At 30.5% G+C, this 27,904-nt stretch overlaps 1 protein-coding gene across 4 annotated transcripts in view; it reads right to left on the bottom strand.

Moving 5' to 3' along the window:
• LOC143244899 (glucosidase 2 subunit beta-like) overlaps window positions 1-27,904 on the bottom strand; it is a 51,091-nt gene that overhangs the window by 10,784 nt on the left and 12,403 nt on the right. For all 4 annotated transcript variants that reach the window (XM_076490389.1, XM_076490390.1, XM_076490391.1 and 1 more), the window contains 8 exons: window positions 23,091-23,208; window positions 18,825-18,888; window positions 11,314-11,379; window positions 8,409-8,514; window positions 7,837-7,915; window positions 7,061-7,150; window positions 4,574-4,711; window positions 1,109-1,268 (listed from right to left, as the gene is read on the bottom strand). In XM_076490389.1, the coding sequence (XP_076346504.1) occupies window positions 1,109-1,268; window positions 4,574-4,711; window positions 7,061-7,150; window positions 7,837-7,915; window positions 8,409-8,514; window positions 11,314-11,379; window positions 18,825-18,888; window positions 23,091-23,208 (821 nt within the window). The remainder of the gene's footprint in view (window positions 1-1,108; window positions 1,269-4,573; window positions 4,712-7,060; window positions 7,151-7,836; window positions 7,916-8,408; window positions 8,515-11,313; window positions 11,380-18,824; window positions 18,889-23,090; window positions 23,209-27,904) is intronic.

Here is a 27,904-nt window from a genome sequence, read left to right as displayed (position 1 = left end):
AGACCATTTTTGAATTCTGTGTGATTAATTCAGTCAGTGTAGTAAGTTTCAGCCTTCTACCACCATTACTCTTGCAGCTTTAAGCAGCCAAAGGTGCCAGAAAATGAATTTGCCAAAAATAAAACAAAATTAATTAAATTTTACAGGGCTGTAAATCAGGAACTATTAGATATTGATCTAATCTTTGGTAATTTTTCATTATATGGGTAGATGAGCACATGTCAATTTTTTCAAGGCATTCTGTGGGGGTCACCTGCAGCCCCCTGGATGATTTGACAAGGAATGACCCATTCTGTAAAACCTTAAGCACTGTTTAAATGTTTTAAGTCACATTTATTTCTTGTAAATTAGCTTCTTTGATAAGTTTGAATTAAGAAAAGTAAACTTAAAAAAAGTCTTAGAGTTTAACACTTAATTTAAACAAGCTACTCTCTTTTTTTATTCCTCACACTAAAAAAGAACATATAATTGTCTGAAAGTTTTCAACTATACTTACACTTTCCACATAAACCTGACACACAACTGACTCTATAAAGAAATTTGGACATAAAGAATGAAATTCTTAAATTTAATCTGTATTTGATATTTTCCCATGTAATTATTTGAATGTTACCTGTTATTTCAAACTCTGCTACATATGGTGTGATTTTAGAGCTAAAATATACTACAATAGTGTGTGTGTAAATATATATATATAACAAACAACAAAAATCACTAAGAATAGTGAAATATTTCTGTGCATAAAAATATTAATTACATACTTGATTTCACTCTTTCTCCACATGAGGAAAGCTGATTGAAATTTCTGACCTGCAAACTCAAGTTCATAAACTGGTTTGGATATTTATAGCATTACTTGTCATTTGGTAACTTACTGTAGTTATGCATTCCAAGAAGTTATCTAATAAATCCTATTTACAACTATCATTTCTGTCCACAGAATAAAACTACTAAAAATTATATAAACTTTTCCTTACTTTTCAAGAAAATGTTTTTATGTGTATGCATCTTTCTTTATCTTAATTTTCTGACAAAACTGTCTTTAAAAAGGTTTTAACAGAAAAACCTTTTAGGAAAAAAAAAAAAAAACCTTGAAAATACAACATACCATCAATCAATTTTTGTGTTTCTTCATCATATTTTGGTTCTTGTTTTTCTGGTGGTTTTGAATCATCTTCTTTGCTTGGTGGGTGAGGAATTTCATCATCAAATTCCTCATCATCTAGTTCATCATCATCTTCAACATCTTTATGATGTTCACCTTCTTCCTGGTTAAAAAATGTATCTACACATAACCTATACTGTTCATAAGACTAAAACCAAAAAAAGAAAGGAAAAAAAAGGGACTAGTTGTGAGACTAAACACACACAAGAATGTAAACCACTTCTGGTTAAACATTAACCCTTAATAGTCCAGAGAAGTGTCAATGATATCCTCTGATTTTGTTTCCCTTTGCATAGTGAAAATAGTATGACAATTAACGCAGTGGATAAAGCCTCCTTGGTGTTAATCTTATGATGTTTGCACAATGATATAATTACTTTCCTCATTCGTTTTACATCACACATATTCTTGTTTCAGTGGAATTAACTAAACGAATGATCAGTTCATTACCAATGTGGATAAGAATTAAGTAATAAAATATGAGAAAATATATTGTTGTATGTAATGCAAAAACATTTGATGAAACATTGCTTCCAGTGATGTAATTAAACAAGCATAACAATGTTTCATTGCATCATTCAATTTAATAGCATGAGAGATCAATTAGAGAAAAACAAAATATGAAAGGATAATGTCATATGAAAAATCTCATCATCACGAGTTCAAAAATATTCCCAGAAATAGATGCAAAAATGCAGGATGCATGCAGCTAGAACTGATGGGAATTTTTTTCTACTGTAAGAGTGGAAGTTCCTGCAAACAGTGCTGATATTATGAACAAGAAACAATATCACAATATTCTATTCAAATTTAACATACAATGCTCAGTAAACAATATTTAATTGGTCACCTTTCCATCCCAACCCATGACCTTCCTCACGTCAACAAATATCACAATCTCAAGAAATGTGGAAATGTATACCAAACAGATACACACATGTTTATTGATGTCTATTTATACAAATTAAAAAAAAATCAGTACTTATTTTTATGTGATATAAATTTTATTACATACCAAATAAAACAGGATATAAGAGTATCTGAATAAAAGTTTCATAACACTAAAAACTAAGAACAACATTTTTGTTTCTCTCAGTGCAAAACCACACAACAGAATACATGTACTCTGTCTTCTGTAGGGAACTGAATCCCAGATTTTTTAGTATACTTACTATTCACACACTATGATACACAACTACTTCTCTACTAATAAAATATATTTTGCATTAGCATTAGTAATTTAAATATTGAAAATTAGATACATGATGTTAAAATGTTGCAGAAGAAATACTCTTACCAATGATGTTTATAATTTTTATCAGCTTTTCATGAACTTTATATCAATGGATTAATTTGCTTTTTTAAAAAAAAAGTGAATGTATACATACAATTATGTATTAACAATAACACCCACTGGATACTGTTGGAAAGAAAAGTAATTTCATGATCAATGTATTCAATATAAGCTTCTAAAATTTACATGAAATGTTCTAAGCAAATACTGAAACTTAAGTTTCATGTATCATGTTATTGTCACATGATGAATACAATGCTGTTATTCCTTAACAAAAATACACAACATGAGGGAAAAAACTAAGAATACTTTGTATGAGCTTGTTCCTTTCAGTCATAAGCATTAATTGAAAACAGAATAATTAAAAATAAATAAATTTTAAAAATTCTCCTATCTGATGTTTTTCATATTTGGATTGATGATTTCCACCTCATGGGTAAAACTGCATCATTGAATTACAAAAATTACAAAAAATAAACTTAGTCCTTTTTCACTACATCAATAAACAAGATACTTATTATAAATGTATTCAAAACAAAAGTTTTATCTTATTATTTATGCATAAAAATGTTTCAAATCACAAGCATTAATTTTGGATTCATTTGTATGTGCTTCCAATGAAATCATGGTGTTTGCAAATTTCATTATTTCTTTTTCTTAGCATAACATGCAATCATATCCCCCTAGGAAGAAAGATAATTTTGAACAAGACATTTCTAATTCATTTTTACAACTGTACTCAAGTTTCATTTTATCCACAAGATCACCACATTAGGCTTTGTTTGCATTATGCCATATGAGCATAAATAAACTGTTTGAATACATAAAGAAAATCAATAATAAAATTGTAAAAATTTACAGAGTTGAAAAAAGTGTCCTCCCTTTTAAATGTTGTTAATTTGTTATATCTTTTATTAGGTAACAGAAAAATATGGGAAACAAAGTTTTTAGAATGCACTCAATGAGATCTGTTAAAATATCAAATCCTAATTTTAACACTGGCTTTTACAAATACCTGAACTTTTCATGATTTTAGTTACATATTCTCATAAAAAGTGTTGTGCACCTGCAGTAATTTCTCGAATCTTCATATTCCAGTTAGCCTACAAAACAAGTTTCTCTGCAATAATTGAACATAAAAAAACTCAAAATAACATAAACTAGTTTTACAAGTTCATATTTAGTTGGTTTTCTCTTATATTTCAGTACTGCTTCATATAGACATGGCATGCTACCAACAGCCTGTGAGACATTCCTGAGTGACAGACTGCCATCCTTCTTTAGTACTTCAAAAAGTTAAAAATTCAATGTCCATGTTTGACTTACAATCTTTCACTAATCAGTTTAACTCAGCCCATAAATTTTCAATTGGATTAATATCAGGTGATTGACCTGGCCATTCCATAACATCATTTCTCTTATTTTTAAGATATCTTTAAAGGTTTCACAACTACAGAGAAAATTATTTGATTTTGTAGGCTAATTGGAATATGAAGATCTGAAAAGTTACTGCAGGTGCACAACACTTTTTATGATAAAATGTTACTAAAATAATGAAAAGTTCAAGTATTTATGAAAGCCAGTGTTAAAATTAGGATCTGAAACCATACTTGAACAGATCTTGTCAAGTGTGTTCTAAAGACAAAGTTTTACATATTTTTCTGTTATCTAATAAAAAATATAACAAATTAACAACATTTTCTCCACCCCTATATATAAATGAATATAACATAAGTTTAAAACTAACTAATATGAAATGGTGGGATTAATTTTAAAAAATGTCAGTCTGATAACAGCAATTGTGACAATGAAACTGTATCCTTTGATTTTCAAATAAAACAAAGATAAAATTTAGTTTGATATAATATAAACTTTTTTGTAAAGTTTTGAAAAAATTTAAAAACAAAGTAAAGATTTTTGATTTTACAAAATCATATCACACTGAAATCTTTTTAAAAATGCAAAAATGATAGGGTATCACATATAAAAAAGTTATTTTAATTGCACAAGCAAAAATTTTAAACTACTTAAGTTGTTCTTTCTTTTTACAATAAAACATGCCATACAAAAGGGCCTCATACAGTTAATCAAATGTATTTATACATATTTAATACCTCTTCACTGCTATCTCCCTCTACTGGTTCCTCATGTTCAATCTGATTCTCTTGTATTTCACCATCTGTATAGCTTTCTGTTACTTCATTTGTTTCTTCAGGAGGTGGGCGTACAAGTGGTGGTTCTGGAGTAGTCATCTGTGCATAAAATAGAATTGTATTCTCAGTCACATAAATTTATAATGTGAGTAAATAAAAATGAAATCAGGCAAAAACAAACATGAATCATGTGAAATAATATATTAAAAAAGAAAATATATTAAACATACCTAAAACAAATGTATTCAAGTAAAAACAACTTACATATTTATATTTCACTTTAAATCACTTGAAAAAGCCAAAAAATAGAAAAAACCCACACTAACCGATATACTGTTTCAGTAATTTGTTCACTTAAAGCTTGTACAAAAAGTTAATAATAAAAAAATGTAATAGTATATCAATGTGTACAGAAATACATTCTCTAGGTAATATGGTACAATCTCCAAATGATATCATCACTGAAATAGCATGTGAAGAGAGTGACCAAGTAAAAAATGAAAAAGGGTGACATGAGTAGCATGGAGGCATAACCTCAATAGGTATATCCCTAATTGCCTTTGAATGCAAGAGAAGTTCGCTGTGTTGAGATGTGGATGTTTCCACCAATATGTCACGAGAGCAAAGCTTCTTTACTGACTTTGGAGAATCAGTAAGTCCCTCTAGTCCCTTCTGAATAAAAAAAAGGGAGACATCTGCCCTAAAAGTTTGTTTGAAATAGAATGTAGTATAAGAAAGTGAGGTACAAGTGTTACAGATGTTGAAGATTTCTGCTCAGAATCTTCAAGATGCAGTTGTTTACCCACAGATTGTTTTTTCATTATTTTATTTAAGTTTTCATTTGGAGGATTCATAATAAAAAAATAATATTTCGGTGCCCACTACTGACCCCACCCACCATGGAGCCCTACGAGGGGATGCACTACAATACCAAACAAGAACACTGCAGCAATGCCAGTGTTTCATGAGCACTATACCCAAACACCAGCATCAGATACAATATCCACAACACCTGTTGAGAACATCCAACACTGGTACTTGGTTGACCCTAGCCCGAGTGGACCAGCCGATTGACCAAAGGGGAGCACACCCCAAGACCGCCTGTCTACAGAAATGCAAGGCCAAAATGGTATGTTAGGATTATACCCCTCAACCACCAGGATCCTCTCCTTTTCTGAACAGGTCACCATGCACAGTAAACACGTGAGTAGATGTTTAGATCCCAGAGGAGGTAACTGAAAGAACTGAACATTACCTGGGAGGTCCCCTCACCAGGTACAGGAATCCACACCAGGTGGTCAACAATATAAGGTGAAATACTTATCTAATGCCACATGTTTAATAAGTAATAGTTCACTTTTTAAATCTGCTGAATTAGAACATAGTTTTAAATATCTGTAAACATTAGAGTAAAAACTGACAGTTAAAAAAAAACTAACTTCAAGGTATGCCCAACACAGACAGGTGGTTAGGGCACTTGAATTGCAATCAGAGAGTCATGCATTCAAATCCCCATCCCACCAAACATGCTCACTCTTTCAGCAATGAAAGCATTATAACGTGATGGTCAATCTCATTTTCATTGGTAAAAGAGTAGCCCAAGAGTTTACAGTGGGTGGTGATGACTAGCTGCTTTTTCTCTTGTCTTGCACTGATAAATTAGGGATGGCTAGTGCAGATAGCCCTTGTGTACTTTTGCATAAAATTCAAAAGAAATAAACAACAAGGTAATTCAACAAACCTTTTTTTGTGATTAGACTGTATCTGCATTAGGATGGCTTTGCTAAGTACACATAAATATGTACACATTCCCTCATGAAATACAAGAGAATTATCATCGTTAATATTTTTACTGTAGGGTTTGCAATCAACCTTAAATGCTGTTAATTCACAAACCACAACCATCTTAAGGAAAAATTCATTGCCCTTTTTACACTAAGTACCATCAGTTAGTCAAAAGGTCACTTTAACCTCTAAAGGTTGTAATCTGAAGCTTACACAAAAGCAATTCTAGTATTATGCAAATGTATACACACTAATAAATAAAATATACTGTAAAATTTTCACACACTTAGAATTACGGAAAAACTATATACAGTCAGAAATGACTGACACAGTTGAAATACATCTGAAATGAACTTATTTTTCATCCAATTCAGTTTTGAACATGTAAAATTTCAAGTACATAAACCTGTATATATTTAATCAGTAATTCCCAAAAGTTGTAACATCTCATTCATTATACTTGAAAACACTTCAGTAAAAAAATTCTGTTTAAGACTTATTTCTAGCCATAGAAATAGTAAGATAAGTGCCATGAAGTGTTCAAACTAAATTTATCTTCTTTATTCTCTACTTGTCAATCATAAGACACCATCAAATCAGCAAAATCATATACAAAAATCTTTAAAATGCATCTGAAATCCATCTGAAGTTAAAAATACTTACTCTGTCCATCATATAAATAGGTTTCATAATCATCCAACCAGTAGTGATAAACTCTTCTAACTCCATTTCTTCTTTCATGTGGAGGAAAAACTAAACATAACATAAAAGTACAAATACTTCCATTGTGTGAAAATGTTGCATATCAGAGAACAAAATTGTGTTATTTCTACACAACACAACTCTTACTTTACAGAAGAACTTTTATTTTAACAAAAATTATTCCTCAAAATAAAAGCTGTAACTTGAACAAAATATTAATTAGCAGTAAATAAACTATAAAAAATGTCAGTTTTTAACTTGAAAATTATCAAATATTTTTAAAACCAATTCACAATTACTCACTATCATAAAAACCTATTATCACAACACAGTCATGTACAGTTCGTACTCCTAATTGGTTGAATACTGTGTCACATTAAATAACATACAACATGAAACAGAGATGCGAAGTTAGAAATTTAAATACTTCACTTTGAATTTAAGAAAATAAAATAAAATTCATAAATATAAATATCAGACCTAAAAACTAAAATTTCATGCCAAGTTTGTTGGCACACATCAATAATAAAGTTGTTTAATTGCAATTTGAATAAAATTCTGCAAAAAAGTTGTGATGTCCACTCTAACCGAGCTGTACAAAAAGTTAATATCTAGAGATCAACAATACAAATTGCCTGGTACTAATTTAATTTTCACAACTCTTAAATATTTACATAATCTGTTTGGCAGAATACTTAGCAATAAAAAACAATGAATAATAATTTAATAATAATAACCTTTGCTTCTTCTTCAGACACCACTCCATCACCATTTTGATCAAATTTTCGAAATAGCTGAAGTTCATTAACAGTAATGCTGAGAGAGAGAATTTTTAACTTTAAAAACAGCATAAAATAATTTCATAACAGTAAAAAAATCTCATAATTTGTGGAATATTCCCCAAGTCCAACAATAAAAAAAGAGAATAAGTTTTTACAGTAATGAATTATGAATGCTATCAAATGCTCATATACAACTTTAATGAACATGAAAAGTTTTTGTTAAAAAATGGACAGAAATAAAAATACCCATTACAATCATTCATGAAACTAAAGATAACAACATTTCTTAAGATGTCTACAACTGGTAGCTTTTTAGTAGCCATTGAAAAAAATATAATTTTTTAAGTTACCCTTAAAAATAAGAAAGAGAAGTATATAACAGAGTTATATAACAAAGTTCACTGTTTAAAAATCAATAGCGAGTTACTATTTTTTTATTTTTCAAACAGCAAGATTTTTTCAATAAATATATTTACTAACAGTGTATTTCACTAAAAGGTGTACTGTTACTAAACTGTGGTACTTACATCCCATCTTCATTGACATCTAGATTATTAAAAGCATCTTCAGCATTGGCTCTTTCTTGTTGTTGTTGTTGCAGCATTTCAAGCTCATCCTTTTGACGTTTTTTTTCTACAGTAGGATATTAAATAGTAATTTATCTCATGAGATTTAATGAACTTAACATTATTTGTTTTGTTTGATGAATAAGTACACGTTCTTGTATACTGTTGTAGTACTATGGCAGATTCAATCAATGATAGAAATTTTTTTTTAAGAATTCACGATGCACATTGGAGGAATTTAAACAATTTGGCAATAAAGTTGAAATTTACCTTTACAATAACAAAAAACATTTTATTTCAAACAATTTTTTTTTCATTGCTGCTTGATTAGGACTAGTAGTACAAGAACTGTTTGATGTGAAAATGCATGTTGGTCAAATTTTTTTTTTATTATTATGATCTGAAGAGTAAAGTCATTTTCTATCATTACTGTTAGCATTCATTATTAATTACTTTTCAATGAAGAAAGATTTTGACACTGATAAAAAAATCACTATGCAGACACTTACTTCATTAAACATTTAAAGTTTCAGCTTTTTAAATTAACATATTACTGAGACATTTTGAAAATAAATTATGAAATACTTGAGAAAATTGTACAACATATCTTTTTATTTCCTCCTGATATACAAACAGGTACTCTATGAAGCTACAATCAAAATTTTCATTTCTTAAACTTATATTTATATGTCCATCTACTTTAACTACAAACTTTGTTATAGTGTACTAAAATCCAACCAAAAGTATACATAACTTAAAGTGAAATCTTCTGTATGAAAGCAATATATTATTGTAGGTTACTTGAACAAAGTGTTAATTTAATTCCATAAAACACTGCTCTTACATTTTAAAAATGTAATTAAAATTATAAACTGAATTTATTGATATTAATAAATGCAGTTTGATGATAAAGAATCCACTTTTCAGAAGTAAAAGTCTGGAGATAGCTTGACTTGGTAATAAAACATTTTATTGGATATGTACAACATTTAGACAATTTTATGTCATCTTCATGTACAAGTAGTTTACAGACACACACATATAAGCAGTATAAATTAAAAATGTTACATGATCAAAGATTACTTCACAGTTTCATAAAGGTATCTTGGTACCCCAAACTGTTGACTTAGTGTGGAAGTTTTTTGTTTTTCTTTCAGTTAAGACAGCTTCCTTTATTCTATGTTTATTAATGTCAGGTTCTTTGTATAAAATAACAGTTTTGTATAGATATACTGTGATTTTTTTTAGTTTCAACAGTGGTAAATATTAAAAGGTTTATTTTTTTATTATATTTGGTGTATTTGGTTTACAATTTTCTTCCGTTTTTTCCACTGCAGAATTATGGATAAAGATTTTGTATTTTATAAAATGATGGTGGTATTGTACAATTCTATATAATTTTTATTTAGTAATGATTTTAGTTTAAAGCTAAGGTCTTTTGTGAATTTAAAGTCAATAGGAATTTTTTATGTTTAATTTCAAGTTTTATTCTAAATATTAATTACTTCTAAACTAATGTCAGGGATAAATGGTAAACTGCAGTGTAATGCTGTCTTGTTTAATGTCAAGTTTGTTTGACAGTTGAATTTTGAGGGTTTTTTTTGTTCTGCCAGTTGTGTAGAAATTTTTTGGCAATGATTAGTCAAGATTAAGAAAAGATAGCTGTTTGTTATTTTTGTGTTTAATGATGAATAATGCTGGAGTGAAGGGAGTATGTGTTAAGAAAAGTGTGTATTTGTTCAATAGAAATTAAACCAGCATAAGTGTTACTGAGATATCTATACAAGTACAGGGAAGGATCAAGTGCAAATTGTGTGGCTTGTGTTTCTATCTGGGTCATAAATATGTTGGCAAGAACAGGTAAAACAGGATTGTCAATGCTTGAATCATTTGTTAGAAATATGTTTTTGTTGTTGAAAATTACATTTTTTTATTATTGTGAATTCTAAGAGGGAAACAAAAAGTGTATTGGAGATATTAATCAAAGAATATAGGTCATTATAGAAGAGTTCATTTGCAACATTACAGGCTTCTTTGACAGGAACTCTGGTGAAAAGTAACAACAATAGAGCAAGCAATTAAGGTAACATGCAATTATTTTTTAAATTTCATAACACAAATGCAAAAAAATTATGAAAAGGAGAAATACTATTTTCTACCTCAGACAATGCTCAACTAACTACTACGCAGATAAAAAATCAGCTCTATAAAGCATTCCTTCATTAACACTAACAAGTTTCCACTGACCATTGTCAAAAACTTTCCACACAACCACCAGAACAAAAACCTCAAAACTTAACACCACCACATTATGCTGCACATAACTATTATCCCTGAAAACATTTAAAAAAATTATTAACACTGGGAGTAAATCTTCAATTAATTATAAAATTCCCATTGACTTCAAATTTCCAAAAAACCTGACACTAAACTAAAATCATTATTAAATAAAAATTATAAAATTGCACAATGTCAATATCATTTATAAAATAGCATAAAATTCCTTACAGTAAACCAGATTCACCAAACATAATAACAACCTTCCCATGTTTACCACTATTGAAACTAAATAAAAAAAAAACACATTATATCTATACAAAACACTTATTTCAAGCAGAGCCAAACATTAATAAATGAAGACTAAAACCCTGGAATGCAAAGATACTTATACCAGACTGTGAAACAATCTCCAATCATATGACCTCATTTTTTCCCATAATGTACATGTCTCTGTAAACTACTTGACATAATACCTTTAAAATAAATACAATGAAAACATTTTTATCTTTATAACCAAAAACAAAAACTATCAGACAAACTTCAGATTTTTTTTTGCAAGCAGAAATAATTTTTATTCCAAACCTACCATCTTCTTCGGCTTTGTATTTGTCTAATGCAGCTTTTTCCTTCTCTTCTGCTTCTTTTCTCAGTTCTATCAAAAACATGCAATTTAATAAGTTTTCCTTCTTTTAGTTTTTGTGTAGCAAAGAAAATGCAACTCATTCTGATAGAAATTTTAATACTAAAGAAAGAATGGACATTAAATCAAAAAGTTTAAAAATTTAACATAATAAATGCTAAATAATAAATGATAATAGTGCAAAAAGTTTATTTAATTAGAAATTTAACTATTATCTGAAACCCTGACTAGTTTAGTGTAGGAATAAAAACTCAAATGTTGAAGCACCTGTTTGAATTACTTAACTTTGGCAAGCTTTTTGAATTTCCAAACATTTGAAGTTTTCTATTTTCAGTAATAAAGGAAATAATACAAAAGCAAAAGTGTATCTGAAAATAAAAGTTGATAGGACAAGAACTCAAAGAGCCACCATAATCTGATTAACTTTGCAATCTTGAAATAGTAAAATGATTCATTATACTTCATCTCTCACAGCTGACTGACCTCTAAATTCTACATTTAATAAAATTGTGAGTTTTCAAAAAGTCTTCATATAACTACTGAAAATAACTAATAATTAGGCACAGTTTTTATTTCACAATTTTGTATTTAGTAATCAATAGCTTTTCAAACATAGCATTGTTTAAATGTTAACAAAGATACATCACAAAGAAAGGTTAGATGAGTTTTGATCAAACCTCTGTCACAGAATAATAGTCCCATATAAAGATATAAATCAAAGATACTCCATAAACTAAATTTTAAGCTGTAGAAAATCTTTTGTTAAGTAATGATTACACTATGTAACACAATTTTTACTTTTTCTTGTTCCTGAGCAGAAAGCATTATTTCCCAACTGCTTATGCCTGAAGTAAATGGAAAAGACCTATTTTTCTCTTCAAACTTTGCTTTTGTGACCTGGATAATAAAATTTTCAAATTTATCCATTTTCCATTTTATTATCCATTTTATAGCTGATAGAGAATTTTCTCGAACTTACAAGAATTTTCCAGAACTTTCCATAGTCATATATATACAGGGGCTCATCACTCACAACTTCAGTTTAGTTCTAGCTGCCAAAGTAAACATAAACCTATCTGATTTTATCAGAGATGGCACCAAGAAACTGCAAGCATTCTCCAGATGCATTCTGCTATGTATGTGGCCAATTTAATATGACAAGCAAAAAAGTACTCTGTGACAGCATCTGCTAAGATGTGTGAAGCCTACAAGGCATATTTTGGCATGCCTGATGGGGATCAAGACAAACCCTGGGCACCTCATTTTATCTGCGAACACTGCAAAAAAACCTGTAGAAAGTAAGATGGACAATTTTTACTTGCTTGAATAGTAAGGTTTTATATTATACAAATTTCAGTCTTTTTAAAATTTAGGTATCTTTTAATTTTTCTTTTTTAAATTCCACTAGCAGAGAAAAAATATCACATTTAATATATTTTGCATGAACCTCTTACACATTAGTTGTGGATGAAATAAATTTATTATCCACAATAACATTTTTAGTTTGCTCTTTTGCAGAATAGTACAGAAGGGAAAAGAGAGCCATGAAGCCCACTATTCCAAGAATATGGCATGAACCCACTGACCACTCAAGCAACTGCTACTTCTGCATGGTGGACCCTTCCAAAGGTTGGGCTTGCAAGAACGCATCTGCTATCATGTATCCAGACCTTCCATCATCCGTCACTCCAGTGCCACACTGCCCTGACGTCCCTGTACCCGCCTGCCAGAGAGAAAGCAACCATCCTCAGAAGAGAAAACAGATGTTGAAGATCCAGATTACAATTTGAGAGGTGCAGCTGGTGAGAGAAACCCATACTACCCCAACCAAAGACACCTCAATGACTTGATCAGAGATCTTGGTCTAACAAAGTCAAATGCCAAGACTATATTTGGGGGCTGATACGTGAAAGTGATTTACATTACAGATGCAAATCTCAAACACTACTCCTTCTTTGTTCATTTTTGTATAACTTTAGTATAAATACATGTAAATCTCAATTAATGTGTTGTTTTATTCAGACCTCATGTAAGTCAAAATGTGCAACTTTGCCCGTTTTTACATAGAAAATAGGTTATTTTCTAAATTTCATTATCCAGGTCACAAAAGCAAAGTTTGAAGGGAATAATGGCCATTTTCTGTACTTTTACAACATAAGCAATTAAGAAATAACACATACTATCCAGGAACAAAATTTATGTTACATAGTTACACACACACACACACACACTAAATCATACCAAATGCTAAAACGCCTTAAATCTGAAGATAACAGTTATAATCTGAACTATATTTGAAGTATCTAAGAATATTTTCTTTATAATCACCCATATCCTATGAAAAGGTTTAATGCATAACGTTTCTTTTCTAGTGTAGTGTGCAGCATGCAGTTAAAAGAATTATGTATTTTAGTTACTTGATTTAAATCTTGAATACTAATTACAACTCACAAATAGCACTAAACAAAACAATCATGAGACTGCCTTGAAATAAACAGACTCCTAAGCCCTTTTATTATTGTTGTTTGTTTGTTATTAAGCACAAAGCTACACAAAAGGCTATTTATACTCTATCCACTATAGGTACCAATATCCAGTTTCTAGCATTACAAGTCCATAGACATGCCATTGTGCCACTGCCTAAGACCTTTTAACAAGACATACTGACACTTTTCATAAGAAATCAGAACATTCTGTAACTACCAATATTTCACTTTTTTTTCTAAAAGCCAAGCCACATTTGTTTCTTTGACAGTCTACAATTAAAAATACAAACATTTTACTGATTACTCTCTAAATTCAAACTACTTTCAGCTCTATTTCATAAAACAATACAAATGTTGAATTTTTATTTCTGTCGATCAGTAAACACAATAACCTAATTTATGTTATCATAAACTGAATGTATATACACGCATTTAGATGTGTATATATTTGATACATATAAATATATGCTGAAAATGTAGTTTTCAACATTAATTACATGTCAGCCTAATTTAGTTGAGAATCTACAGTAAGAACGACAAAGAAAAGAAGGTCCACCACAAATAGAAAGTATATAAACTAAGGTGTCAACAACAAAAAAGACGCCAACATGACAAACCACCACCAAACAATGTTATTAACAGATCTGATCAAAAATTAAACAAAGAGATACATCTACTCAACAAAGAACTCAACTCGCAGTAACACCTAGAAATATTCCATCTATTGAAATGAAAGCCTATCTGGAAGATCTAGCTAGAAGACTGGCAATCCACTCTACACAAACTGAAGACACCAACAAAAAATATAAAACAACCACAAGGAAAAAGACGACTTCAACAACAATTCCATAGACAACCAACAACTGATCTTTCCAGGTAGAATTGAAAACATCTATTTCCTGAGACACTTCAAAACAGTATCTTAAACAACTTTTCAAAAGAATTTTCACACAAAGCTATCAACATAATTTCACAGAAAAGAAAACTATAAAAACAACCACACATGAAAAGATATTAATTCTATGAATGACTTAAAACAAGACAACATCAAAATTCTAAAAGGAGATAAGGGCAATGCTATAGTTATAATGAACACAGATGGATATTCAAAAAATGAACATCTTATCAGATACAAACAAATATAACCTAAAACACAAATCCAACAAAAATACATGAAGAATAATTAAACAAAATACTACTACAAATGAAAAAAACCAATGCAATTTCAGAAGACCTTTATTCTTACCTACAAAAGACCAATTCACACACACCATAACTATACGGCATCCTCAAACCTCGCACACCCAATTGTCCACTACAACCCATAATGTCAACCAATGAATCATTTAACTACAGCCTTGGTAAATATATAGCGTGGGCATTTTCTAAATATGTAACATCATCCAGCTACTTTTACAAAGACTCTTTTACTATAAATCTATTCTTAATCAACTAAATCATAAAGCTTAAATGGCCAGTTTTGATGTAATATCCGTCTTCACAGAAGTACCAACCACTGAAATCTGCAAGATAGCTTAAAATATTATATTCAAGACCCCAATCCACCGATAAACATCCCCAGCAACCAATTAGCAACTCTTATAGAATTTGCTACCAACAAAACTAACTTTATGTTCAATAGCTCAAACTACTTACAAATAAATGACCTAGGTACAGGGAATCCCATGCCACCAGTTCTAACCAACATTTCTATGGTACAGATTGAATCTAAGGCAATCAATTCAACCTCATGCCCACCACTATACTGGTACAGGTATGTTGGTGATACAATTGCTGGATTCACATCTACAAAACACACACTTAGTTTTTTCAACCATGTTAACTCAATACACCTCAACATTAAGTTCACCTGTGAACAGGAAAAAAAAACTAATCAAATAAGATTTCTTAGCCTCAAGATCACTAGAATAGAAACACAATTCAAAACAAAAATCCATAGAAAATTCACCCATACTAAATTATACATTCCCCAGACTCAGAACATGAAACAAAATAAAAACTAAACATATTAAGACACCAAATAAACACAGCTACAAAACTATACTCATATGATAAAAGTAACAATGAAATAAACAAAATAAAACAACACTTTATCAGTATCAACAAATTTCTTCCAAAAATCATGGAAAAAATTATATGCACACACCTAGACCAACAATCAAACACTAATAAATCTCAAGATACAACAAACTACAAAACTTTATACTGCAATATACCATATGTTCCCAACATTGGCAAAAAAATAACCAACATTTGAAAAAAACTTATTAAAAAAAATGCAACATTCCAGTAAACACCAAATTTATTCAAAATCCAGGTACAAAACTAAAGTTCATACTATGTAATAACTACACAGACAAACATCAACATAATTTATAAAATACAATGCAAAAAGTGCCACAATTTCTACATTGGAGAAACAAGAAGAAAAATGGAAACTAAATTCAAAGAACACAAACATCTTCACACTTTTTGAACACTGCAAATCAAATAAACACAACATAACCATAGAAAACACCCAAATACTAAGTAGGGAGTGTGTGTGTGTTTCTTATAGCAAAGCTACATCTGGCTATCTGCTGAGCCTACCAAAGTGAATCAAACCCGATTTTAGCATTGCAAATCCGTAGATTTACCGCTGTACTAGCAGGAGGCTATTAAGTAGGAAAACAAAATAAAAAAACACAAAATCAAAGAAGCCCGATTTATACAACAACTAAAACCAATATAAAGGAACACCTTTATACCTATACTAATCAGTAACGTAACATCCAACTACGACACCTCCTACAGTCCCCTACCTGTTTATACTCTTGTCATTAAGACATGTGCCCAGCAGCAGTCAGTTGCAAACTCTCTTCCTGTTAATCTAAAGATGACCTAAAAAGGTCAAAACATTGTTCTCTGCTTACAAATAAGTGTTAATGCCCATACCAGCTGTTCTGAGGTATATTTTTGTTTCAAGTGGGTTTCTCTTCATCAAGAATCAAATGAGTACAGAAATCCTGGGCACTTTGAGTACATTTTTTGTTCTTATTACTGTTCTGTTTCTAATTTTGGTACACCAATTTTGGAAATCCTTTAAGTAAGTTAATCAAAGACTACATCACTGAAATGTTTAATCTAGTTTGTCCAAGAATACCCTTTTAACAATATAAATTAAGTCTAAACAATAATATGAATTATCTTACTATTTTAAAAACATTTTACACTATAAGAGCTTCCATTCCCCTGAAACACATTATTTATGGCATTTTCTGTGTTTAATAAAACTAGTTGAAATAATTCTGTACACTCTTCATTACATTACTATTCGTAATCTATTCAAAGATGTTTGATACACATTTTTTAACTCTTTGGATACGAGTAAGAAAACTTGCACTTTTTTACAATGACATTCAAATTTTAGTTAAACCATGTCAATACAATTGTTATGAAAACATAACAATGTTTGTTATTATATCTTAACAATTATATCTTATAAATCAAATTTTAGTACGTGTTAATTTCTTCATTTCAAAAACTAATATTTAATACATTTTCAATCTTCACTTTTCTATATCACAACACATTTTCCCTTGAAATTACACATTTTAGATAAATCTTTCACCACTGGTTATGCTTTTGATTTTCAATGCAGATTAGAAACTTATAGTACTGATATTACTATGATATAATCTAACTATATTTGACATAAGCCTGAAAGTCCAACCCAAAAACAATACAATAATTCTCCAACAGAAAGAAAATATTTTAATTTACTGGTTTAAATATAAATCTAGTTCATTCTCTTAACATCTTCTAAAATATTTTGCACACAAATTCAGAGTTTATATTCCAAATTTCAGCTTGACCAGCTAAAGGAATTATTTTAATTCACTTGTGGCTTAGATAGAAAGCCAATTAAACTACAACAATTACAAGATATATGGCTCATTCTTGTTATTACTTTGTGTTTTAAACTACTTGAAAGAATGAGCCATATATCTTGTTTGTTGTAGTTTAATTGGCTAAAAAAACAATACAATAATTCTCCAACAGAAAGAAAATATTTTAATTTACAATAAAATCTAGTTCATTCTAACATCTTCTAAAATATTTTGCACACAAATAACAAACTTGTGGCTTACATAGAAAGCCAATTAAACTACAACAATTACAAGATATATGGCTCATTCTTGTTATTACTTTGTGTTTTAAACTACTTGAAAGAATGAATTTCAATAAAATACTAATAACAATCCTAACAAAAATTGGGGTTACTCTATGGAAAATATGAATCCTCGACTGTAAAAAGTGCAAAACTCTTATGTAAGAATGAAATTTCTTGTTTTCTGTGTATGCTGTTTTTTATTAACAGTATTCACATTACACAGCATGAAGTATTTGTATTCAAAGAATATAAAATCATGCTGCAAAATAAAAAGTATACAGAATAAACCCATTACTTCCTTATGCAAGTATCAATGTAAAGTATAATATTACCACATGTAAATATTCTCATAAGGCTAGCACCACCTATCTAATTATCTTCTCAAAGAATAAAGCAAAAATGTCTTTGGCAACCTTGAGTATTTCAAGAGTAAAATAAAATTTACAATAATGAAAAGTAGCAACTACTTTTCACATATATCTAATTTATGTATTTATAAAAATGTGCACTGTAAAATATTTTCTCAACAACAAGGATTAATGTAATAATTTATTTCCTGGAAGACTGAAAAGATATTTTTACTCTTATTATTATGGAAGGCTTTTACTGTATTACTGTATTTCAGTATTACAAGCTATTAAATAACAAGTATTCATTAAAATTCTGATATTTACATGTTACATTTCCACCTTTCAAATTTACTTAATTACATTAATCTTCTCATTTTTATTGCTGTAAAACACTTATTTTAAGAACAATAACTAAAAACTTCAATAATAGGTGAAAGGTTTGCAAACCTTCTTTTTCCTCCTTAATTTTCTGAGCATCTTCCTGTTCTTTTTTCAGTTTTTCTATACGAGCCTTTAAAAACAGAAACAAATGCTGACAAATTTCAAGCAAATCTTTCAAGGATAAAATTCTTCATAAACTGAATGTCAAATTATACTTTCTATAATACATGATATCATGTAAAAAATAAACTGAAATTCTACTTTAAAGTAAACAAAAAATTAGAATATTAGATATATTAATTGTGTAAATCAGTAATCTCAGAAGTTGACAAAATATTTATTGAATCCAATGACCATATCAAGTACTTTGCATATAATGAATCCGCTAGTGAAACAATTTAACCTTAATCCTATCACCACTGGTATCCTTTACTGTGAACAACACAAGGTTTTACTTGTCGTTTTACATTAAAAATTTTATTACAGCACTTTTTGTTTTTATGTTATACCAATTAGTATATTATAAATCTGAGCTAATATTCCATATTTTAATAGTACAAATTTTAAGTTCTTAATTTTATAAAGCAGTATTTAAACAAATCTTAATTTCCCCTAGTGACATTTTTCTCTAGCTATCTTCTCTATTGTATCCACCACTCCTCCAATAACTGGAAAACTATGTGTAAACCATTCAATATAAAATTGTCATTGCTCAGACAAATCAGTTTTCTAACTTTCTATTCTGTTTAGCTACAGAGCTATCAGATAAAAAATCAAACCCTTCCTTCCACACCAACCTGGCACATTCTCTCTTTCAGGATTTATTAACAGTTCTTTCTTGATTTTATTATGCATTACCTATAACCGATAGAAAGTCAAAGTTTCTATCTATCAAATAGTCTATTACATTGCATTGTGCTCTAAAAAGATCATAATAGCTCGTGGGTAATGTAATGTAATTCAATAGTGTAACATAAGCTGCACATGCCCCAAGTGATTTACAATATATAACAGCAACAAAAGTAGTTAGACAAGGTTCAAAATGGTAATAAAATGATAAAATTCAATTAAAATGAACGCATACTGTTTTGAGTTTAAAGGTATTTTCACGTTACATTTTAATTCATTCCAGAAAGGCAAAAAAGGATAATTTAAATTGTTTTTTTTTCTGTTTTTGTTTATGGTTATGAGATCAGTCAAACTGACTAAGAGCATATATAGTTACGGCAGATAAAATGAAATTTTACTGAAAACAAACAAAACATTATTTTTCAGTTAAATTTTTCTGCTTGTGAAAGACTTATAATGCTTACTGAAAGACTGCCAAATTTTGTGAAGATATTCACACCATATTAAAAATTAATTGTACCAAATTTATAAAGACTTTGAACAAGTACAAAGAGATCACATGGTAAGTCAAATTGACCAAGCTTGTGTTTACTGATTTCAAACCTTTCAATAAAAGATCTTTTCAATTTGTCCAGCATTTGACCAGCTCAAGAATTCTTTTTCTATTAACCATGCAAATTACACCAGCCAAACAGTCATTTCAATAGTTCCTTAGTAATGTAACTTTTTTAAGCCATTCCCAAGCATTTTCTATATAATTAGGTTGATTACTGCATATAATTACAAGTTCTTACCTGTATGACTGATACTATGCATGTGTTAAAAATATGTTATGAACTTTTATTAATCCTCTCACCCCAAGTACTCTTTTCTGCATAGGTCACAAATTTTTGGTGTCTTACATTCAAAAATTTTTGAACTAGTTTTTTTGTTTATGTTATATCAATTAGTATAGCATAAAATCTTAACTAATAACACTAACTTTAATAGAATAAAAGTTTTAAGTTAAGTATACAAGATTATACTTAAAAAAAAAAAAATTCCCTGGTGTGACATGTGACATTTTAGGCATTTTGCCTCCTTATTTTATCTACCACCCACTGGAAAAGTGTGAAATTAAAGTAAATCAATTTTTATAAAATCTTCATTGCTCAGACAAACCATATTTTTATATCCTTCTGTTTTATTTAGTTACAGAGATATCAACTGGAAAATCATACCTATGTTTCACATCCTCTCTTACAGAATTTGTTAATAGTTCTTTCATATGTTTAATTATAAACTACTCACAACCAATGGAATGCTAAAATTTTCACCTATCAAATGATGTATTGTATTACATTTAGTACTGAATCAATATACATAAATTTCACTTATAATACAGCTTTGGTTCCCATGAAAATCACAATGGCTAGCTTGGGTAAATTTGTAACAGTTTTTGTCACACAGTTAGAAAGCCAGAGAAAGTGTAATTGTCAGACAAAATTGTTTGCTTTTTGCATGTTAGTAGTCTATTATCTTTGTTACATTATTCAGTTGAATAAAAATTATTTAGTGCAGTATAAGAAAATAGGCTTAAGTTTCACATACCATTGACAGCAAGAAAAATAGATGTTTGGGTAAGTACTTTATTTTTTTGTTTTTGATGTTCATTCTTTATTTATTATTATAAAAGTAACTAATATGTAAAAATATGTATCTTTTTAAGGTATTTAAGATTAGATTAAGTAAAATAAATGATTATAACAATAAGTGTTTCAGGAGGCATGCATGCAAGCAGCTTGTAGAAACTCATGTGTAATGTAATTTGATAGCATAACATGAGCTGCATGTGCTCTGAACGATTTACAGCTTATAATGGTAAGGACAGTAGTTAGACATAGTTAAGAGGGCAAACAAAAGGGCAATAAAACAATTAAATTTATGTATAAATAGATGTATACTGTCACAAGCTTACAGCTACTTAGGATACATGATTACAATTTCATGTTAAAATTTGAAGTCATTCTAGAAAGTAAAAAGGGTAACTTAAACTTAAGCTTTTTGGTGATTATGAGACCAGTCAAATTGACCAATCTTGTATTATGTTAGGGTAGAGAAAATAACAGTAAAATACAAAGTTCTACTGAAAAAAAAAAAATTGAAATGTATTTAGGAGAATTAAGGGATTACACAATGGAAATTTGAGACTGTTTGAATGAAGAGAATTATTTTTATTCTTAACATGAAAATCTATTTGCACTCAGACTTACTCAAATTGAATACTCAAGATATTCATAAACAAACCTATTTTAGTTTATCAAAAGTACTTAACTACAAAATGATTTTTTGCAAGTGGAAGACTTATATTGTTACCTGAAAAACTGTCAAATTTTGTAAAATTATACATACTATGTTGAAAGAAGTATTAATTCCATGAAGACTTTAAGTAAATGCAAAAACAATCATGTGACTGGTCAAATAAACCATGCCCATGTTGAGATACTTAAAACTTAATGAAAAAAATTTTCATATTTTAAAGAATATTTCAGAAATTTACTGTTGTAAAAATAATTCCATTTTGGTTTTCTTCTGCGTGTGAGTGTATAAAACAAATTTAAAATATTACTGTACAAGCAAACATGGGTGCCCACACAATATTTTCAATGGAAGTGCAAAGTTGTGCAAAATTGCAAGTTTCATAAGCAATTCATATACATATACTAAATGAATAAAGAAGGAATTATGTTCCTTATTTTCCAACCACCATAAAAAGTAATTGCTGAGCATTTTAATAATGCCAAGAGCCACCAAAAATAACATATTGTAAATCTAAATTTTTATTCCTTAAGTCACACGATATTTTTAAAATGTGAAAAATAGTGATTAATTCTTAGCAATTTTGTTTAAAATTTGGAATCAACATCATTCATGTCTGTTCTCCTATCATTTTAAAAGCAAATATTGAACTCTGCATGTAAAGCTTTTCAAATGCAGCATAGGAAATAGTTTCTGTAAACATGTGATAAACAGACACTGTCATTCACAATATATATACAAGATTCTATTCAGATGGCTGTACGTGTACCAAAAAACAGCATCAAAACAAAAAGTTGGCTATAATTTGATTACAACACTAATTGATCAGTAGTAGATCACTTTACATAGAGATGAGAGATTTCATTGTTAAAATACTAAATAATAGCAATCCAGCTGCTCTAATTCATTTAAATCTAAGACATTTTAAAGTATTTTAGGTTTGACAGATTGTGTTTAGCTGTCAATTATAGTATGGTTTAAATTAAAGGTGACAGTTAAGCCCTTGTAAATTTATTGTTTAAATTCAGTTATATTAGTAAAGATTATTCTGGTGTATTTGATAAAGCTTGTAAAAAATAATAAACTATTGGATGACATGTAGCAACTGGAATACATATAGCAGTAAATAATGGACCAAAGTAAGGTTTTCATTCGCACAGAGTGACAAAAAGTTCTCAAACTTACCTTGTGCTCTTCTCTTTTTTCCTTTCCTTGTTTACTAAGTTCTAATCGCAAGTTGTATCCTTTATCTAATAGTTCTCTCTGTCTGTTAGCTTCCTCTCTAGCTGCTCTTCCAAGTTCACTGAAAATTAAATACCTTGCATTATTGTAATATTTTAATTCATGAGTAATAATACATACTCATACATTCTACCCTAAAACAAAAATACATCTTATTCTGGTCTTCTGTTCAATTTCAATTGCAATTTCAAGACTATTACAACTTTAGTTACTTTACAATATTAGGCCACATTACAAAAGTACTGGAGATATTTTTAAATAATCACAACAATTCATAATTTTGAAAATGTACAGACTACAATTCAATAGTTATTTATCACGAATTCTGTTACTGTGGCATTCTAATGATTTTTAATTATCTTAAAAAAGTATGCATCACTAACCACAAGCCACATTTGACCCATAAAGAAGAATACTACAATATGAAAAAAGTAGTGTGGAAGAGTAATTAATTAAACCAGACACCATAAAAAGAAAACAGTTTCATTAAAGTTTTATTAACTGAAAGCTACTCAGAAGATTCAAAATATCACATAGAGCTATTTAGAACACTGTAATACTGTATATCGAATAACTTGCCAAACCCAGGCCATTAACTCTTCCCAAAAAAAGTGAGACAGTTTAACCCACCTTGGAAAGTGCAAATCAATAAATACTTTAACTCTGAATTTATTAAATGTATCACTATAAGATACTGCAAGCTTTTAGCAAACATTATAAGTCTGTTGTATATAAAAATTCAAATTATTTGACCCTCTTATTATGGGTTGTGTGTAATCCATCCAGCTTGTAACTATGAAGGTATCCATGAGAAGAGTAAATTATACTATGATTTTTGATAATGTAAGCACAGTTTACAATAGTTTGTGTGTTATTAGCAAACATTATAAAACTTTTGTACACAAAATATCAGTTTTTTAAATTAAGTGTTAAGAAATTTTAAAGATTTTTTGTAAATTTTTTCTTTCAGAATATTGACTAAGCAATATGCAGAGAAATTTCATTTTAAGATAAAAAATATTTTTGTGCATGTGAAAATTCTCAAATGTCACGTGTAAAGTCTTCATAACCTCCATATAATTATCAAATGTTTTAAAGTAAAACTTTCTATATTATCTGTTATTTTCACTATCAAATCTGAATCTCTGTATGCATTTGATAACTTTCAATGACCTTGCAACAATCATAAAAAAAGGAAATATTCTAGAAAGAAAAAATATAACTACAGATAATAACTCAAAAATACAAATCTTTAATCTAAAGAACTTAAGCATCATAACATTAAACACATGTACATATATATATGTACACACACACACACACACACACACACATATATTTATTTATTATTTTTATTGTATTGACCTTTCAGCAATTGCTGGCTAAACTAGAAGTTACAATGATGGGGCACATTTGTTTAAAATGGCATCATCATTCTTGGTTGTAAGAAGGCATGATAATAAAATATGTATGATTGTGACCTGAGTGCCACACAAACCACACACTTGTGCATCAGTACCAGATAAAAAGAAGTGGTGAATTAAAAAACTGTGACCAATGCATAGCCTAGCCAAAACAACTTTCTCCCTTCAATCTTTACAGAAACAAGATGACCAAAGAGCTAAAAAATGCTTGATTTGAAAAAGCTCATTATTTTGTTGCTCACTATAGATCAACTGCCAACTGGGATACAGTCGGGTTTTGATAACTGGACTATAGTCCATGTATGGAACAGGCAGGTACGGTGGTGATAGAACCAGAGCAGATAGACTTCGCTGCTCTGTCAGCTCGCTCATTGCCACAAATACCAACATGACCTGGTATCTAAAACAAACTGGCCCATCTCTCTCTATCATCTATCTCTGTCCATGGAATGATATCAGGGCCAATAGACAACTGAGTGAATCAGTATAGATCATACAATTCGTATATAGCATAGTTTCAATATGACTCAGGGCAAGAGAAATGGCATACAATTTGGCAGTGAACACAGAAACTATAGAGGGAATTCTGTGAGCTACAACCAAACTGTAATAAACCATTACAGAGCCTACAGAGTCACCTGATTTTGAACCATCTATATATATATATATATATGGGAATGAATGGATCATTTGAAAGATGTTCAGCAAATAAAGAGTGATATTTCTCAACAGGAGTACTGGCCTTCCTCAGATGACTCAAAGATATGTTACAGTTGAGGATAGTAATTACCCATGGTGGAAGAGGCCAATCTGTTGATACTGTTAAGCAATTCAAAGATAGATCAAATTTTTCTGATTGTGCCCAGAATAGGAAGGCTAAAAGGAACAATGGCAGATTTACTATTATAAAAAAGTATGGTCCAATGAGGATGGAAAACACAACCCCAAGTAGGATGCTGTGGCAAAGAGCAAAGTTTGGAAGCATACATGAGAGACAGTTGCAAATGGCAAATTTACAGAGGGGATTCATGGGACTCTATGTACAAACTTTGGACTGGAGAAGTACAAAAGGACCCAGTGCAAAGCCAAAGCCCCTGATGGTGAATAGGATCCAGCATTTTCAGTGCTGAGATTATGACAGAACCATAAACCATAGACACATAGTCAAGTTTGAATCGGATAAGGGCACGATAAATTTTAAGCATGGACTATCAATCCGCTCCCCAGAAGATGGAAGAGAGGACACGGAGGATGTTCAGTGCTCTTATACATTTGACATGAAGTTGCTTAATATGGGAAATAAAGTTTAATTTACAGTAGAATATAAGACCTAAAAACTTTGCCTCAGGGATGACAGGAAGTACATCATCATCAATACAATGTTCTGGATCTGGACGAATATCCTGTTGGCAGCAGCAATGTACACAAACAGTTTTAGGGAAAGAAAGTTGAAAACCATTTGCTGTAGTCCATTTAAGTATATGATTGATTGCAGTTTGTAGCTGCCTCTCAATAAACCTCATGTTTGATTACTGACATGAGATGTGAAAGTCATTAACGAAAAAACCATTTGCAACTGTAGGGGACAGCTGTTCACTGATGGCATTAATCTTTATAATGAAAAGTGTGACACTTAGAACACAGCCCTGAGGGACTCCAACTTCTTGTGGGAAAAAAAACGGCAAAGTGTTGAGCCCACACAGACCTAGAATTGGCAGTTCATTAAAAAATGCTTAATAAAAAGTGGCAAATTCCCATGCAATCCGTAAGAGTGAAGGTCTCACAAGACACCACATCTCCATGTTGTATCACATGTTTCTTTAAATCAAAAAATATATATAGAAACAAGATGTTGTTGCTTCAAAAAGGCCTCTCTGACTGATGTTTCAAGGCAAATTAAGTGGTCTATTGTGGAGCGTTGTCATCAGAACCCACACTGAGTGGGTGTGAGAAGGTTGTTTGAATCAAGGAACCAAACAAGATGAGCATTAGTCATCCTCTCTAAGGTCTTACTGAGACAACTCATCAAAGCAATGGGATGGTAATTCAAAGGAATCTTTGGATTCTTCCCAGGTTTAAGAATAGGGAATACAATAGCTTGGCACCAAGCATCAGGAAAGACATTCTCCTGCCATATCCAGTTAAAGACAGCCAGGAGAACAGTAAAAGAGACAGGAGAAAGGTGGTGTAGCATCTTATAATGTATATCATCAAGTCCAAGTGATGTATTACCAGACCAACAAAGTGCAAGTTTGAGTTCAAGCAGTGTAAGAGGGCAATTGTAGTCATAGGAATGGTCAGTCAAAAAGGAAAGAGGCAGATGTTCAACTCGTGTTTTAATAGCTAAGAAGGAAGGAGATGAATTTGAAGAGCTAGATACATGAGAGAAATATTCACCAAAAGTACTGGCAATGCTTTGAGCATAAGAAACTTCATGGCCATTGAATATTAAGATAGAGAGGGGGGGCAGAAGTATACCATCCACTCACCTTCCAGATCTTATCCCATATGACTTTTGAACTGGTGGTTGAAGAAATTCTGGAAGTGTATTTAATCCAAGATTCCTTCTGTCTTTGACATCTAACTTGCCGAGCCTGTGCACAGGCTTGCTGAAATGCAATGTGGTTTGAAAGCGTGGGATATCTACAAAATTTACCCTAAGCATGTTTCTGAGCTTTTTGTGTTATAGAACAAGCAGAATTCCACCAAGGGTGGGGATGCTATAGGAAAGATATTCAGGTTTTGGGGATGCACTGAGCAGCTGCTTGGACAGTACAGTTAGTTACTGCTGCAACACAATCATCTTCTTTTTAACCCAGTGAGGTTACTCCTCATTCTACTTTGAATTCTTCCAGAGGAGTTATAGTTGAGAGGGATTTAAAGACCATTCCAGAGTCAGAGATCCTCGCAGGTTTCACCAGTCAAGGTGTTACAGCTGGATGCTGAAACTCTAGAGGAGTTTGGAATGTTGTGATGAAGCTGTTTCCACTAAAATGTCCCCAGACCATACTTTTTTTACCAATTTAGGAGAGCCAGCAAGCCCTCCTAAACCCTTCTGAATAAAAAATGGAGACATCTGCTCTAAGGGTTTTTCAGTTAAAGAATGTATAATTAAAAATCATGGGACAAATTCAAGTTGTGAGTTTGACTGTACAGAGTCATCAATGCTTGGTCACTTGCCAGTAGTCGGATTTTTCTCCAGGCTGTCATGCTTGTTTACTTTTTTTATTTGTGGAGTATCCATAATAAAAACGAATATTTCGGTGCCCACTGACCCCACCCACCATAGACCCCTACAGTGCCATATAAGATCAATGCAGCAATGCCAGTGTT

The sequence above is a fragment of the Tachypleus tridentatus genome, chromosome 2, assembly GCF_004210375.1.
Source record: "Tachypleus tridentatus isolate NWPU-2018 chromosome 2, ASM421037v1, whole genome shotgun sequence".
Lineage (NCBI taxonomy): Eukaryota > Metazoa > Arthropoda > Merostomata > Xiphosura > Limulidae > Tachypleus > Tachypleus tridentatus.
The sequence above is the reverse complement of the archived record's forward strand: the minus strand, read 5'-3'. Positions and strand labels throughout refer to the sequence as shown.